Below are 15,418 nucleotides of genomic sequence, written 5' to 3'. Positions count from 1 at the left end.
GGCTTGAACCCACGAACCGTGAGATCATGAGCTGAGCCAAAGTCAGACGTTTAACTGACTGAGCCCCCCAGGCGCCTTTATAATCAGATCTTCTAAGTTCAAAATCATAATACTTCCCAGGAGACCAGGAGATCTTTCCCACACACACTTTTTTTATGAGTGGTGATGGTACAAAGATGTAGGTTTGAGGATTTTGTGATTTGGCCCCCTTGAGCATATCCTCTGGCTTCAGCCACCTGCAGGATCCACATGACTCTGATCATCTTCTCTAGACAAGATTCACCATATTAACAAAGACAGTGAGGTGGGAAGGGCAGAGTTACCTGGTGGCTATGGTTCTCACCTGGGCAGAGACCGGCTGCTCAGGATGAGGTCAGAAGTTGTTCCTGTGTGACCCAGGATATGTGGGATTTTGGGTATCCTTCTGGGTGATATAGCTGGTTCCTGATGCTCCAGGATGGGACCAAGTTATATTTTTAATACATATATGCTTGTATCATGCTTGTACATGCATTCCACATCTGCTTATTACTATATAATAAAACTGTTTGAAAAGACACGCTTTGCCCAATAAAGATATGTTATAAGGTAGCTGTGATGCCCCAATTCAAATATGCTCATCATAGGAGTTGAAATTCACAGTGCATAGCACTATCTTTGTGCCTCACAGTTTTGCAGAGGTGTGTGCCCTTTAATGGGACTGAAGCCTCCCAGACAGGGGTCCTATACTGATTAGGAGAACCCAGATGTAGTCATTGTGAAGTGGCTTAGGGAGGAGAGTAGTAGTGAGCTCAGTGGAGAATCTTCTCCAGCTCCTCACATTTAGGAGAGATATTGCTATGTCCAGATATGATTCCATTTCTGTTTTTAAATTTATCATTCCACATTTCCTTTGGGACTCAGGTAGCAGCATGAGGCCCCCTGGTGGCCTGAAATCGTTCTTGAGTTTACTTTTCAAGCATTCTCAAGGGCAGGTGTGGCTGGAGAAGTACGTGGGTAGTAAATACCTACACATGTTGCTTACAATAGAGACAGGGCGGAGTAGGATGACCTATTTGGGGGGCGTTGAGAACTAAAATATTTATTTTTTTTTAATTTTTTTTAACGTTTTATTTATTTTTGAGACAGGGAGAGACAGAGCATGAACAGGGGAGGGTCAGAGAGAGGGAGACACAGAATCTGAAACAGTCTCCAGGCTCTGAAACTGTCAGCACAGAGCCCAACGCAGGGCTCAAACTCAGGGACCGCGAGATCATGACCTGAGCCGAAGTCGGCCGCTTAACCGACTGAGCCACCCAGGGGCCCCTAAAATATTTTCTTTTAAGAGATTAAAACAAATGGACTTTGATTCAAGATAAACCACTCACTTTCTGATTTTTCATTCTTTAGTTCATTCAGTAAACATTTATTGAGTACCTACCCTGTGCAAGACATTTTATTAAGCATCACATGAGGGGTAAAAAAAAAAAGACACCATGCCCTTCTAAGGAGATTTGGAAGACAGTAAAACATTTATGCCACCAACATCGTAGAAAATGAAAGTTGCCATCAGAGAATAAATAAGTAAAGACTATAGAACGAACAGTTACTTTGAGGTAAAAGGGAAAACTTTTTAGGAAGGGGTTGCATTTAGGCTGGGGCTCTAATGAGAAGCAGGATTTGGATACGTTGAGACAGAGAGGGAAAGGATGACATTATGGAGGAAGGAAAACAGAAGGTGAACATACATGGAGGCAGGAAACCAAAGTCTGATTCAGAATGGTGAATAGTCTGGTCTGGCTAACTCATGAGTTTTTGGGTTGGAGTGAAGTGAAAGCTGGATACATCTGTTTGGATCGGATAGTGGAGAACCTTGAACACTTGCCTGAGAAATTTCTTCATCAAGCAACAGGGAGCCTTTGAATATCTTTGAGCAGGAAAGAGGCATGTCAAAGCACAGGCTCCCTCCCTCTCACTGAAATCAACACGATGCTATATACTTGCATTTGGCCCAGAGGAGTGTTGATGTGCATGAATTTAAGATAATTGTGCTGTACTCTACTATAATCAACAACTCCAAACTTGTACCAGCTGCCCTTCAAAGCCATGAGAAACTAGGCCATCAAGGCTTCTCCTCTGAACAAAACCACTTGAGCACCAGAGAGCAGTCAGTGCCAGAGAGCTCCTGCCATATTTAATTAAATTCCTTGGGAGAATGCCTCTCTTGAAAGTGCTACACAAGGTTTGTTTTGTTTTTCTTAGTATTTCCCAGGGTTAAGAAAGGCTTCATGCCTCACTATCTTCCCATACTAGTTTCATGTGGTTTAAACTACATGGACCAAGGATATTTCTGGCTAAAGTTCTGAAGTAGAGTCCTAGCTGTGTATAGAATAGCTCAATATTCACAAAAGTCAAGCAGTGATCTTATTTGGTTATATTAGAACTCACTCAGTTAAGCAGCCTGAGAATCTATACAATGCCTGGCATATGGTTGGTGCTTGAAAATACGTGAAGCAAATATTTAACAGCTGATTGAATAAGTAGGTAACGCACATTTAATAACACCTTATAAAATTCCTGACCCCAGGCATCGATTTCCTAATTGTTAATGGCTTAGAATATAATGAACATCATTAATATTTTTCTTCAGAAGTCATGAAAAAATGATACAATAAAAATCTTCTAGATAAGTTAGGGAGTGGCAACACGCTCATTTGAGAGAACTACGATTAAGACATTGCGAACAAGGAGGGGAAGATGGACGATTTAAAATCAGATAACTACAATAAAATAAATAAAAATAAAAATACAATAGAAACAACCATTTAAGAAGTTTCAGCAGCAATAAGTATTTATTATTTTGAATGAAATGTACATTAAACTTTATATAAAAATCATCAAAAGTGCTAGGTTGGATTATTTTAATATTAATTTAACCCCCCATGTCATCTAGTAGCTATGCCTTTTACCTTTTTGTTTAATTTCTGACACATCATTAATCATCTAAAACTGTCCAATGTTAAAACATAAAAAATATTAGTTTATTCTTCAAGAAAAAGTACCACCAGTGATGCGTTATTAAAAGCAAAAAAATAGATGCCAGAGAACTTATTTAAAAAAATTATCACAGAATTTCATAGAAGTATGCAAAGTCTGAGGGGATTTAGACTCTCGGCAGTACATTTTTATGATACAACTCCTCAAAAGTGTGTGTGTGTGTGTGTGTGTGTGTGTGTGTGTATGTGTGTGTGTGTGTGTGTGTGTTTGAGGCAGGTCGCTGGTGTGCCAGAACTGTCTGATTATTTTCTCATCTTTCCTTGGCTCCTTTCCAAGGTGAAATGAGTGTTGTCTAATGCCGTGCACCTCCCATGACCCTCAAATGTTTAATGTAGAGAAAAAAGCTGAGTTTTCAGTCTTAGAAATAGCCCTTAGAGTTAAGTTTGTCATTAATGAAAACACAAGTAGGTTCCTCACAAAACAGAACCCCCTCTACCCTCCCAGCCTCAATTCACCCCCATTCCTCTGGTCTGCTCCAACGCTCTGTTCATTCTCTCCCATACTAGTTCTGGGTGAATTGGATGACACAGTGAAAGGAAGGCTTTCAGGCCACGTATCCCATTTGGTCCCATTTGGTCCTAAGCAAATAAGCTTCTCTGATTTGCCACAAGAGCCGTCTGACTCTCCCGTCTCTTGGCTTTCTTGCTCCTCTGCCTCACCTTCCAGCATAAGGCACTGGAGGCTAACAAAAAAAGTCCAGATGACAGAAGGACCAGACCCAAGATAGAGATGATGGAGCCATGGGAATTGAAGCTGTAAGCCACAGCCGTGACCACTATGCCAGCGATGAGGACCACCACGGCAAACGGGATGATGCAGCGGTAACAGGAGAGCTCAGCACCCCCTGTAGCAGCCGTCAACTGAATCTCACTGACCAAGGGGACCGTGGTGACCACCACTTCCCTGTTGGGGCTCTTCTCCATTGTCACTGGCTTGGAAGACTTTGGGGTTCCCAGGATCTCCTTTATGGGCTCTTCAGTCATTTTTACTAGCAGCGTTTCCTAGCTGGGTTCACAGACTAGACCTGGGGGGTCTCTCCAGGGTGGAAGCTGTGGAGGAGACAGAGAAATGCATCAAAGTGAGCCCTGCAAATAGAAGTCAGAAGCTAGGGAGGCACCTCTGGGTTCTTTCCCAGGAGGCACAGATGCATGTGAAAATCAGCTTTCATATTTTTTTTCCTAATTGTTTGCATTCTCTTTGCAAAATGCAAGGTAAAGCAGATAGCCATAAAGAAAGGGAAGATATAAAAAGCAGGAAGCACTTTACAGTGTTTAATATACCCTGACGGTCTACAAATGTTTTACAAGCCTTTCCGCTTTGTCTATTGCTTCTCATTTCTCTAAACACACGGAAAAGCCTCAATCCTAATCCAAAAGACGGCCTCCTTCATGAGGAGAATACACTATAAACAATACTCCTCACAATTTGTTTCAAAACTCAGGGCAACATAGACTCTGCCAGTGTTTCCGGGCATAACATGCATTCCAAACTATCACCCATTTGCTGCCCACCAAATCAGTATCAAGACCAGCAGCCAGTGTATGAAGGATGTTCTTTTACGGCAGCTGACAATCAGCAAGTCTTTATTGTACCTATTTAACAGCGCACCATGTGTCCTGGGACCACGGTGGGGGAGCAGGTCAGCAAAAATTCAGCAGCAAGAAGGCCAGGATTTGTGATCTGAAATGTGGCAATATCTTCCAATCCATTTGAGAAGGGAAAAGGAAGAAGAAAAATCCCATGGTGTTGTAGGATACAATTTTGTACTTTCTTAAAGATAAGATCAACTCTTAGAGTAACTACCTGTTGGTTCAAACTTTTCCTTTGAACTCAACAAGGAATTGCAAATACTACGTGGGCTGTGACATATTTTTAAAAATAAGCATGCTTGATTTTCAGGAAAGTTTTATACTTTTTTCATTTCCCCATGCCCTAGCGTATAAAACTTGTCGCAATGCACCTTTCTGAACATCTGAACCCGAACACTTTCAGGACTCTCCATCACATATCAGAAACTCTCAGTCAAGCATCTGTCTCTAATGCTTCCCAGGAGGAATCGGTGAATGCTCTTGTCTGCTGTTCAGACATGTTAAGTCTTCCTCTTTTGTCCCCGAGAAGCGATGTAGCTAGCAGCATTGCAGTTACCGAAGAAATTCAGAGGAAGATTCTTGAGGCTATTTCAAGGAGATTATTAACACTTTGAACATATTAAGCATCCACTGAAAACAAACTTAAGCCCAAATCAAACCTCCCAGGTTCCTCTCTGCCCTGGGAGGTCAAACTATTACTCCGTGTGCAATGAAGCTAAATCTTAGAACTGCCTATTCGCATGTAATTTTTAGTCACTGAATTAATCCTTGCTGTCCAGTGACACCCTACATACTGGCGAGGCCAGTAAAAGGATATTTGAGATTATGTCTGAAAGAAAAAAAAAATCTTCGCTCCAAAGCTGAGGCGTAAGTTAACCTGCAAACGAAGATCTGTCCCCAACCACAGGCACATACCTCAGAGAAAAGCAATCCATTACCAGGCGGCACACCGGACTTGGGAGGGAAGAAACAGCAGTGCTTGAGTTTCTTCGGTCAACTTCTGGGAAAGAGCCTGTAGTGGCTTGTCTGTCAGTAAAATGACAGGACAGGAATCTCCACTGGGGAAAAGAAAAGATATAAAAATACTGTGCTGTAGGGCTGGTTTCAAATCCTGGAGTTCTTTCTTTCGCTCTACCTCTGTTCCTAAATGACGCTTGTCTTTCCCTCTCTCTCTTTTTATTTCCTCCCCCTCTGGATTGCCCCTCCCTGTCATTTTTTTTTTCCTTCGTTCTCTTCCTTGCCAGCAGATTTCGAGTTTTGGCTTCCCCCAGCTCTGCTCAGGGACATGATAAGTCAGAATCAGTCTAGAGTCCCCAGAGACAGAAGCCAGCTTTTACTTTTATTTCTCTTGCAGCATTTACTAAGTAGACTGCTTTGCATTACTCATTTTTTCCCCCAGCCAACCTCCAGATCTTCCTCCCACCCATCAGGCATTTTCATAAGAAAATCCCAGACTCAGCGTTGCAGACCCAGCTGAGGGGACAGAGCTGAAGGGACAGACACTTTAGGGCGGCAGGAACAGCTGTGAAGTCATGGGGCAGCTGAATTCAGCCTGTAAGCCAGCAAAAATCCATGTTTCTTCTGCTTCCCCAATATTCTTTATTTGTATGTGTGTGGGGCCATCTGAAGCTTAAACCCCCCCCCCTTGTTTGATATTAATTCTCTTAGGAATGAGGGTGAGAGGCAAATGTTTATGGCTGAGGGGGAATCCAGTCATCTTGATTTAAACATGATCACTTACTACTTGTGCTAGGAGGTGAGTACTTTTGGCAATGCTGAAATTATCATCACCATCAGCATCACCATCACCACTGTCATTTACAGACCACCTACTATGGACCTGGCCCGCACAGCATGCATGCATTACTTCTCACTAGTTTACAAATGAGTTTATAAACAGTTTGTAAATGAGGCTCAGAGGGGTTAAGTAATCTCACAAAGGTCACACAGAAGGAAAAAAAACCCGTTGGTTTGAACCCCAGGCTCTAATGGGCACATAAATCATGTAGAGAGCTTATTAAATGTCGAATCTGATTTCGTCGGTCTGTAACAAGCTCCTGGCTGATGCCAGTCTGCTGTTTCTTGGCCCACTTTCAGGAGCAAGGTACTTGAAACGTTCAAGCATAGATGGTTTGGCCCACCACACACCCCAACAATTAAGTTAAAGGTCTATATCCCACTCTTCCTCAAATGGCTTTATAGGTTGATACTTTTTTTTTTTTTTTTTACAGATAAAGCTGTTTGAAATTTTAAAGTCCCAGATTGTCTTTTTGAGAGGAAAAATGAGATAATATTTGGACACTATTATAAGTTCATCCCTATACTTCTGTAGCTAAAAGTTATCCATCCTCTATTTTTTAGTCTCTATAGTTTTAAGAACTTCTTTTTAATTAATACAGTAAATTTATAAGTGTTAAGTCAATTATCTGAAAAGATGTGTTCCCTTCTTTCTCTTGGCTTGTTAGATTTCTTTAACTGTTGGCACAAGGCTCGGATGTTCCCAGGCATCTCACTTCTGTTCTAAGATAGCATCCCGCATCTAGTAAAAATCCCTTGATGGTTTTGTCATAAAGGGAGAGGGAACAGAAGTCCTTTTCTGTAGAATGGGAGCCAGAGAGAGGGCTTCTGCATCTCAAAAGAAATAAAGTTGAAAAGTCCCTGAGGTCAAGGGAGCCCAGAGTGCTGAGGATGGCGAGTATCTGGAGGTCCCCATAGCTGCCATCTTTGCATTTTTAAAATGTGGGCGTCCAAGAAACAGACCCATTATCCAGGAGAAATGCTGTGGCTTGGTGATAAAGATAAAGGATGCTTAGAACTAGGGCATTTCAGCACTTGTCAACACTGCCCTGGGAAAATGGTGATACAAAGGCCACTGGCCACATACATTGGAGGCTTGGCGGGGGGGGGGGGGGGGGGGGGGGGGGGGGGCGGGGTGTTCCTTATAAGAGCAGCAAGGTCTCTCTCTCAAAAGAATCCAATAAACCCACTGAAGCTCTTAAATCACGTTACCCTGTTGAACATCATATATCCTCTCTTACTAAAATCAAAGGTACATGAATCAAACCTCCACCAGAGAGAAACCAGAGGGCACCCTTTTTCCACAGTGAGCCCTTGACTGAATCTATAATAAGGGACAGTAAGTATGTCTGTGCGCTGGGAACATGGGCAGGTCTGTCATTACTTGTAATAAACCAAAGCGTTCTTCAGGCTTTCCAGGCTCCAGGCATCTCATTCTCCTCCAATTCTTCACAAGGAGTGTACATCTGCCTAGATACACAGATGCGCGTCTCCAGACTCTTAAGTAGACAATTGATGATTTGTATTGATAAATACAAAGACAAAGAAAGCTTTGGGATAAAACAGAAGTTGTATACAAAGAATAAGCGCCTAACATTATACTCATGGACACACGCAGTTTTAACTGACTTTTACTTCTTCAAATAGAAATTCAGGGAGAATGCCTAGTGATCAATGCCTGATGTCTTTGAATATTTTTACCTTCATCCATTCTGTGCATTTAAGATATTAACCCCCGCCCCTGGGAATTCCTAAAGGGACACCTGCCCCCAAATGCAAAATCTTATCCACAAAGCAACCAGTCTTCTTTCTGCAAGCCTTTCAGAAGAGAGGAGGAATCTTTCTGGTTCTTTTGAAAACACATGGCTCCAGGAGATTCTTTTAAAGTTTGGAAAACTTTTCAGAAAGCGTCCAGTGTGTGAATTAAACCAGTGCCCCCTGCCCCTAACTCCCCCGCCCCTGCCCCCTCGCCGTAGGCATTCAACATTTCTCTCCCAGATCTTTCAAAAAGCAAGGCAAAGATTCTTACCTTTCCCAGCCAGAATCGGACTGAGACAGCTGCCTGCTCCAGCCAACAGCAACCCAGAGAGGGGGATGCAAATCACCACACTAGGGACTGTAAACAAAGTACTCAACAAGGCTTAAACACAATTAAGGGACCGGAGAAAAACTGGAGAGAGGAAATCCCTTAAATGCGGCTGCATTTTGTTCAGCTTCCCTCTCTGAGAATGTAATCCGTGTTTTTTAAAAGGGAACCAAGTTTGAAAAGAATGTCCTGCTTTGTTTTACTCTCTTTATAGTCCCATCCAGGCTTTCATTTTCAAGATTTCAAGATTTTCCCTACCCAAAGCCCCCCTTCTGATACTCCTCTGTAAATGCTAGGAACCTGCAGAGAAGAATTTGTAAACCTTGTTATGTACTTCCAGGCGGGTGTGGGGTTCGGAAAGTATGTGCGCGGTGTGGGGGGTGGGATGTAAACTAATCTCTTTCCTTGCAACATGCAAGTAAAAAGAGTAATTGAAGAGAAGAATCCGTGGTGAAAATGACATGTGGTTCCTTGTGTGGACCCTCTCCCTAAAGTCAGAGTAGCGGTCTTACCAGTGCTCTCTATCAGAGGATGGCAAGGCACCATGGAAATGATGGTATACTGGAAAATCACTTCTGTGAGGAACTGAACTCTTAATCACATAATTTCCAGGCCTCGACATCAGTCTGGTCCTGGGGATTTGAAACCACACTGCACCACATGTAACACTTCCACCAAAGGCATCATAAGGAGCAGAACTTGTTATTCTGGAAAGAACTTGCCCAAATTTGAAAAAATCTTATTTTATTTAGAAATCAGATTGGAAACAAAGATATTTAGGTGCAGGGGATACAGAAGTGGAGGAGAGAAGGGCAGATGGTGAACACCATGACAGGAGATTTGGCCCTTTTCCCTTCAATAGAAGCCAAGGTTCAGTCTCTGGGCTGGAAAGGGGGGGGGGGAGCGTTCTGATTTTGCCATTGGCTTTCTGTTGTTGAAGACCTGGACATTTCTCCTTTGGGAGCATACAAACTTTGCATTTTGTGAAGAGCATCCCCATGTGTATTCAATTACTGGCCCATATTTACTTTCAGTTTGCTTTTGCTTGGTGTGGTTGAGTTGGCTAATTTCCAGCAGCTCTGAAGATGCCAGTTCCTTCCGGCTGTCTGTCCAATCACTGCATGCCTTTGATCTGGGTCATCACCCAGTCCAATTGGATTCAGTGTGATTCGGGAAGCTGGCCAGTTTTTCTCTTTTCCAATGCTTCTTTTAAGGGTGTGTCTGCACTTATGTTCTGAAATCACGAACATTTTGGAAAGTGATCTGTGCTTGTGTGTTCGTTTTGGATAACAGGTCGTGTTATTGCTTTCCCCACACCATCCCCCACCCCCAGGCACTGTTCTTTGAGGTCTAGGACATTAAATAGAGAGACCTGATGGTACCAAGAGGAATGGTGCGTATGCCTTAGATATATATTTTACTATTTGCTGGTCAATTTCCAGCTACCAGAAACTCATTAAATCCATGTGAGTATAGAAGGGTGGAAACACGTCTTCTAGATACACATCCTGGTCACCATTCTCTTATCTATTTTGTCACATAAACATAAAAAACCAGAGTTGCTAAAATCAAATGGCACAGTAGGACCTTAGGGAGGGCTGAGTAAATCATCTCTCACTTCAACAAGAGCTAATCGGCACTTCAGCCTCAGATGAGAATTTATTTTCTTGTTTCAAAATCCAAATGTGTGCTGAAACTTCTGTGGTCCTGATACATCCCCATGTATCTTGCACAATTCTTTATGCATATTATGCTTTGGAACCTTAGAATGAGGAAGCTCAAAGATCAAGGGTGATAGCAAATTGGGCTGCCATTTTCCCAAACAGGTACATACCACTGACGTCAGCCTTCCCTAGTAGGCTATGGGTCATGTATTCAGGGGCTTGGAGGAAGCCCACCATACTTACCTGTTTGTCCAGGGGAGGCAAGGGAAGGGACCGGAACGAGCTCACTCCTTTGCTGCTCCTCTTGATACTCAGTAGTGTGGGATCCCACTATGCCTTTTTACAGAAGCAGTCTCCCCCTCACCTCTGATGACAAATGTCACTTTTCTTGTCCATAATATAACGTGCACATTGTGTGACCACCCTCCCTCCCCCCCTCCACTCCCAATCAACACGTAATTTCTAGGCTTCGACATCAATACGGTGCTGGGAGTTTGAACCACCCTGCAACATGTAAAATTTTCTAAAAACTACTAATCTGTGACATCCTATAAGGGTCAGTTAGCTTTTCTTTGTTCCATATTCATAGAGCAGGATATACCTTATGACCCAATTGGCCATCTCTCAGTCATGTAGTGATGGTCTTAAAATGACCTACATGGGATGGGCAGATCAGTGCTGCCAAGATACAGTTGAAACCATAGATTTTGGGCTCTGTGTTTGGGCAAGAGGGCTGTCAAGTAGATTATCACAAGTAGTTTTTGCTATCTCCATTTTGGGGGAAAGAGAAACAGAGGTTCAGAGGAAATCACTGTTCCCAGATTTAACTCCAGGGCCTGGACTCCTTCATTCTGAGTTGACCCACATAATACTCTCAGTGAAGAGGAGAGGAACATATTAGCACTTACCTGGTGTCTAATATGCACCGCCCATAATACAGACCCTATCTCAGGTATTTTCATTTTACTAATGGAGAAATTAAAACTCAGAAGGTTAAGCACTTGCCCAGGATCTACTACAAAGGAAAGAGGCAAGGCCAGGATTCAAGTCCAAGAGCTACTTCTCCTGTGTTGTGCTGTGAGGACTACTGTTGCTTATTATTATTTATTAGAATACATGTCTATCCCTAACTTCAGAGTAAGTCCCATTTTCTTGGGTTAGGGATGACATATTCTCACTAGGTTCAGTTTTAGAAAAGTGCCTTGAAAATGGGTATCTATTGCTTCTAGGATGATTAACCACGTGCATTGACTCAAATGCATCTGGGTTTTGAAGGAGAGCTGTGTCACTAATCAGATTTGGGTAGGCTTGAGACACAGGCCTGGTACCATTGGAGTCTGGGCCAGATGCCATGGCAGTATGGACATCTCAGAAGTCACTCAGGCCATTCCTGTGCCTTCATGAACATTTAAGTTCTGCTGATATTTACTGTATTGCTTTCAGTTGCCAGGGATTTGTTCCATGCTCTAGTTGAGAAAATACAAACCAGTAAACAAAGTATGATCTCTGCTATCCGGGAGCTTATAGTCCAGGGCAGGAGAGCCATAGGGCAACCTGTCAGTAATCTTTTTACTGGAGGGAATACCAAACTGCTTCAGGAAGGCTGGGGAAAATGAAGTCTGTCTGGTCTAGGTGGGAGGGAAAGCTTGATGGCAGATGGGTACTGAGAGTATTACAAGTAGGAAAGGAGAGGAGGTGATTCTAGGCCAAAGGCCATAAATAATAAACATAAATAAACATAGCTCAGGAAAGTCGGAGTCTTCTGCAGAGAGCTTTGAGTAGCCTGTGTGGCTGACTTATGGAACTCATGGGACAGGCAGAGAGAAGTCCAAATAAGACGGGAGAAGGTTTATGGTGGGATTATTGCCTCAATGTCAAGTTGGGACTGTGTTACGCGAACGGTGTGGTTTGTTTGTTTGTTTGTTTGTTTTAGAAGAATGGCATAGTCTGCTCTCTCTGCATTATCCAAATTAGCCTGGCATCAGAGTGTTGAGAGGCAAGCAGAAAGTCAAAATGCAGAAGGTGGAGACTATGACTGGGACACCTGTTAGAAAACCCTTGTGATTGTCCAGGTGAAAGGCACTAGGGGCCTGATATTAGGAAACAACGTGCAGACGTGAAGACACAATGATGGGCAGAATCAGCAGAGCTTGACAGTGAATTTTCTACATGGGAGGTTGTCAAAGGAGAGGGATTTGTAAGGTTTTAAGGCCTAAGTAATTAATAGCTAATCGATACTGTTGTCAGAAACAGAAGGCCAGGGCAAGGAGCAGGTATACAGTGAAGGATACACACTTGTTCTGTTAGCATAGCTGACTATTTCTCCGGTGGAGAGGCAGACAGACGCTGGAGAGAGTGACATTACTGCCCACCAACTAATTGGTGAACCATTTCCTGAATTGCCAAATAATGAGGTTAAGAGCTCCCTGGTCAATATGCCCCTAAAATTATGAATGAATTTATAACTTACTTCATTCCACACAGATACACACAGCTGCTGACACATATACAATATGCACACATGATTTGACACGGCTAACTTTTTTCATAGAACAAGAACGTAAATATTTTAAGAATTCCAATTCGAGCCTTTGGTTGAAATGACTGTATGCAAACAATACACTGAGCCAATTTTAAAGTTCAGTTTTAAGTTCTGTGAAAACAAGAACATAAACAGCAATTCCTTTTGTACAAGCATGCACCATGAGAAAAGCGCCCCATAGATGTTTTCCGGGAATGAAAGTGTTTTTCTCCTCTATCGATCACTACCACGCAAGGTACTACTCACACAGAAGAGCATGTAGGAGGTTCCAATCACCTCATAACCCAAGTGGAGAACAGCATTCGTCTTACCAAGAACTAATTTTATGTTCCCTCTGAGCTAATGCTAAAAAAAAAAAAAAAAAAAAAAAAAAGCAGTCCAAGTCCACTGTGGATTTCTTCATAAATGTCAAGTTTGGGGGCGCCTGGGTGGCTCAGTGGGTTAAGCGTCTGACTTCGGCTCACATCATGATCTCACAGTTTGTGAGTTCGAGCCCCATGTCGGGCTCTGTGCTGACAGCTCAGAGCCTGGAGCCTGCTTCAGATTCTGTCTCCCCCTCTCTCTCTGCCCTTCCTCTGCTCACGCTCTGTCTCTCTCTCTCTCTCTCAAAAATAAGCATTAAATTAAAAAACATAAAGAAATGTCAAGTTTGGGCCTCATGCAACACAAGCAAGTCTTCGTATTGGAGTTTACCAAGGTCCCTTCAACTGGAGAGTCTCCCGTATCCTCAAGGATAGTGTTAGCAATTGTGTGTGCTCAGAAAGTCTTTGCCAAGTAAATCAACAGATAAATAAAAGAATGACTGTACATTTAAATCAGATATAAACTTGAAAACTCAGAACGTTATTCAAATAGATTATTTCAGAGTGACCAGATATTTAATGCTAAGTACATTCATTATTCAGTGACTACTGGCATTTTTTCAGCATTCTTTGGATGGTTGGTAGCATGTGGATCCAGCCACAGGCTTCACTCACTAATAAACATAAATATTTCTTGAGCACTTACTTTATGCTATACACCTTTTATAGATTTATGAAATAATGAAATGAAATATCGTTTAACACTCACAAATAACCCGGGAGGTAGATGTTAGAAATAGTTCCATTGTACAAATGAAGAAGTTAAGAGACTTGCCTAGGGAAGTCACCATTCGGAAAATGCTGGAGTCTAGGATTAGAGTCAATGCCCGTTGGACTCCAAAGTTCACCTCTTAATCCCTATGCAACCTTGTTTCTGTGTTCAGATGATGTGCACACTTTCTGTTGCTTGCAAGGAGTTTATACTTAGTCCAAAAGAAACTCGGGTTTTGAAGTGATTGTTTTGCCAGAATAAACACAGCGTCACCTTCCCGTAGAAACTCTGCAGTGGCCCCCTGATTGAGAGTGGGACTATCTCAAGAAACTGTTTGAAAACATTTTTATCCATTTACAATCTGATCTCCACAACGTGGGTGGGTAGTGGGAAAGGGACCATTTGCCCAGCTGGACTGAGTTCAAAATAGAACTATTTATCTTATGAACTTATCTTCTGGAACAATGCAGAGTACAGATCTCTTGCTTTCTTTCTTTACATAAAAATTTTAAAGTCTGGCTTCGGGGAGGAGATGGTACCTTGCTGTCTCCTTTTTGTTTACTTAAATAAACGATACAGGAAACAGGCATCATTGTCTTTGTACAAGCGGTTGTAAAGCTTGGTAAAATGAATGATCCCAAGACAGTGCATGGCCGCAGAACGAGAACACGATGTTTCTTCCGTTGCTGTACCAAGGGGCACCAAGTCCACTGTCAGCTCCAACTGGCCACTTGCACTGGGTCGGTCAATCTGCCATCAACCTGATGGGCTCATTAGTCTCAGGAGAACCTCTCTTCCCTTATTTCTTGCAATTTATTTTCTGAGTCGAACTTAGTTTGGAAAATTTTCTTTACAGCTCTGGCAGGGCTTGATCTTTTTTCCCAGGGTCACAGGGTAAGGTTTTGGATGGCCTCCACAACAAAATTAACATCTCCGACTCTCCACTCTGGTTGTGTGATGAAAACAGCCATGAGCTGAAAGTCATGAAACTTGTATTTGAACCTTTTTTCCTCTCTTTCAGAGTCCCATCTGTCAGATCTCAGGGTCCCGTCTGTGGATCCTTTACTATTCTTTCCTTTTAGTCTATTTTTATAAATCCTACTTGGGCTCATAAACTCCGAGAACTTAGACAAGACAGCTTGGGGAAATAGCTACCAGTACCACCCAAGCTACCAGAACAGCTGTAGGAAGCCTCTTTAAAAAAAAGAATTCTCTGGTTCAGCATCTGTCAGCAAAGCCATTGACCTTTTGCTGTGGATATTCATCTATTTCCCTGCGAACAGAGTCACAGGCATCTGGTTCAGAAGCTGGCTGCAGCGAAAAGGGTTCCTTCAGTTCCAGTCAGAAATTCTAGGTTTTCAGCGATCACACACTAATTTCCACTCTTGCTGATCCAAAGTCAGCGCAGTAGGGAGTGTGGGATGTCCAACGAGATCAATAACACGATGAGCAGTAAACTGAATTTGGAAGTCGAGCAGCAGGGGTCGGAATTCCTACTTGTGGAGCCTTACCCTGCGGTGACTGACATGACAGAAGTCAGAGACCTCAGTCCACAGTTTTCTGTGACAGGGCACAGGAGCAAGCAGCCAGTGTTAGCACGGACAGATAGGAAAGCCCAAGGGTGAGTATC

The 15,418-nt window shown here is 42.7% G+C and overlaps 1 protein-coding gene and 1 long non-coding RNA gene across 5 annotated transcripts in view; one reads left to right on the top strand and one right to left on the bottom strand.

The window, feature by feature from the left end:
- LOC122233696 overlaps positions 1-15,418 on the top strand; it is a 119,635-nt gene that overhangs the window by 100,509 nt on the left and 3,708 nt on the right. The window lies entirely within an intron of this gene.
- TMEM100 (transmembrane protein 100) lies at positions 2,861-8,523 on the bottom strand. Of its 3 annotated transcripts, none has more exons than XM_042967236.1 (3): positions 8,452-8,523; positions 5,541-5,683; positions 2,861-4,085 (listed from the first exon to the last, which is right to left on the bottom strand). In XM_042967236.1, the coding sequence occupies exon 3, from the start codon at positions 4,017-4,019 to the stop codon at positions 3,615-3,617; it is 405 nt and encodes a 134-aa protein (XP_042823170.1). In that variant the 5' UTR covers positions 4,020-4,085; positions 5,541-5,683; positions 8,452-8,523; the 3' UTR covers positions 2,861-3,614. The 3 variants fall into 3 exon arrangements, with proteins under 3 accessions (XP_042823170.1, XP_042823171.1, XP_007086760.1); XM_042967237.1 differs by lacking the exon at positions 8,452-8,523 and adding an exon at positions 7,807-7,824; XM_007086698.3 differs by lacking the exon at positions 8,452-8,523 and having other exon boundaries at positions 5,541-6,223.

Source organism: Panthera tigris, chromosome E1, assembly GCF_018350195.1.
Source record: "Panthera tigris isolate Pti1 chromosome E1, P.tigris_Pti1_mat1.1, whole genome shotgun sequence".
NCBI classification, from domain to species: domain Eukaryota; kingdom Metazoa; phylum Chordata; class Mammalia; order Carnivora; family Felidae; genus Panthera; species Panthera tigris.
Note: the sequence above shows the minus strand (reverse complement) of the source record. Positions and strands in the feature narration are given on the sequence as shown.

Bases quoted from the DNA above. Each gene is read 5' to 3' on its own strand.
- TMEM100 (XM_042967236.1), bottom strand. From the start codon at position 4,019: ATGACTGAAGAGCCCATAAAGGAGATCCTGGGAACCCCAAAGTCTTCC.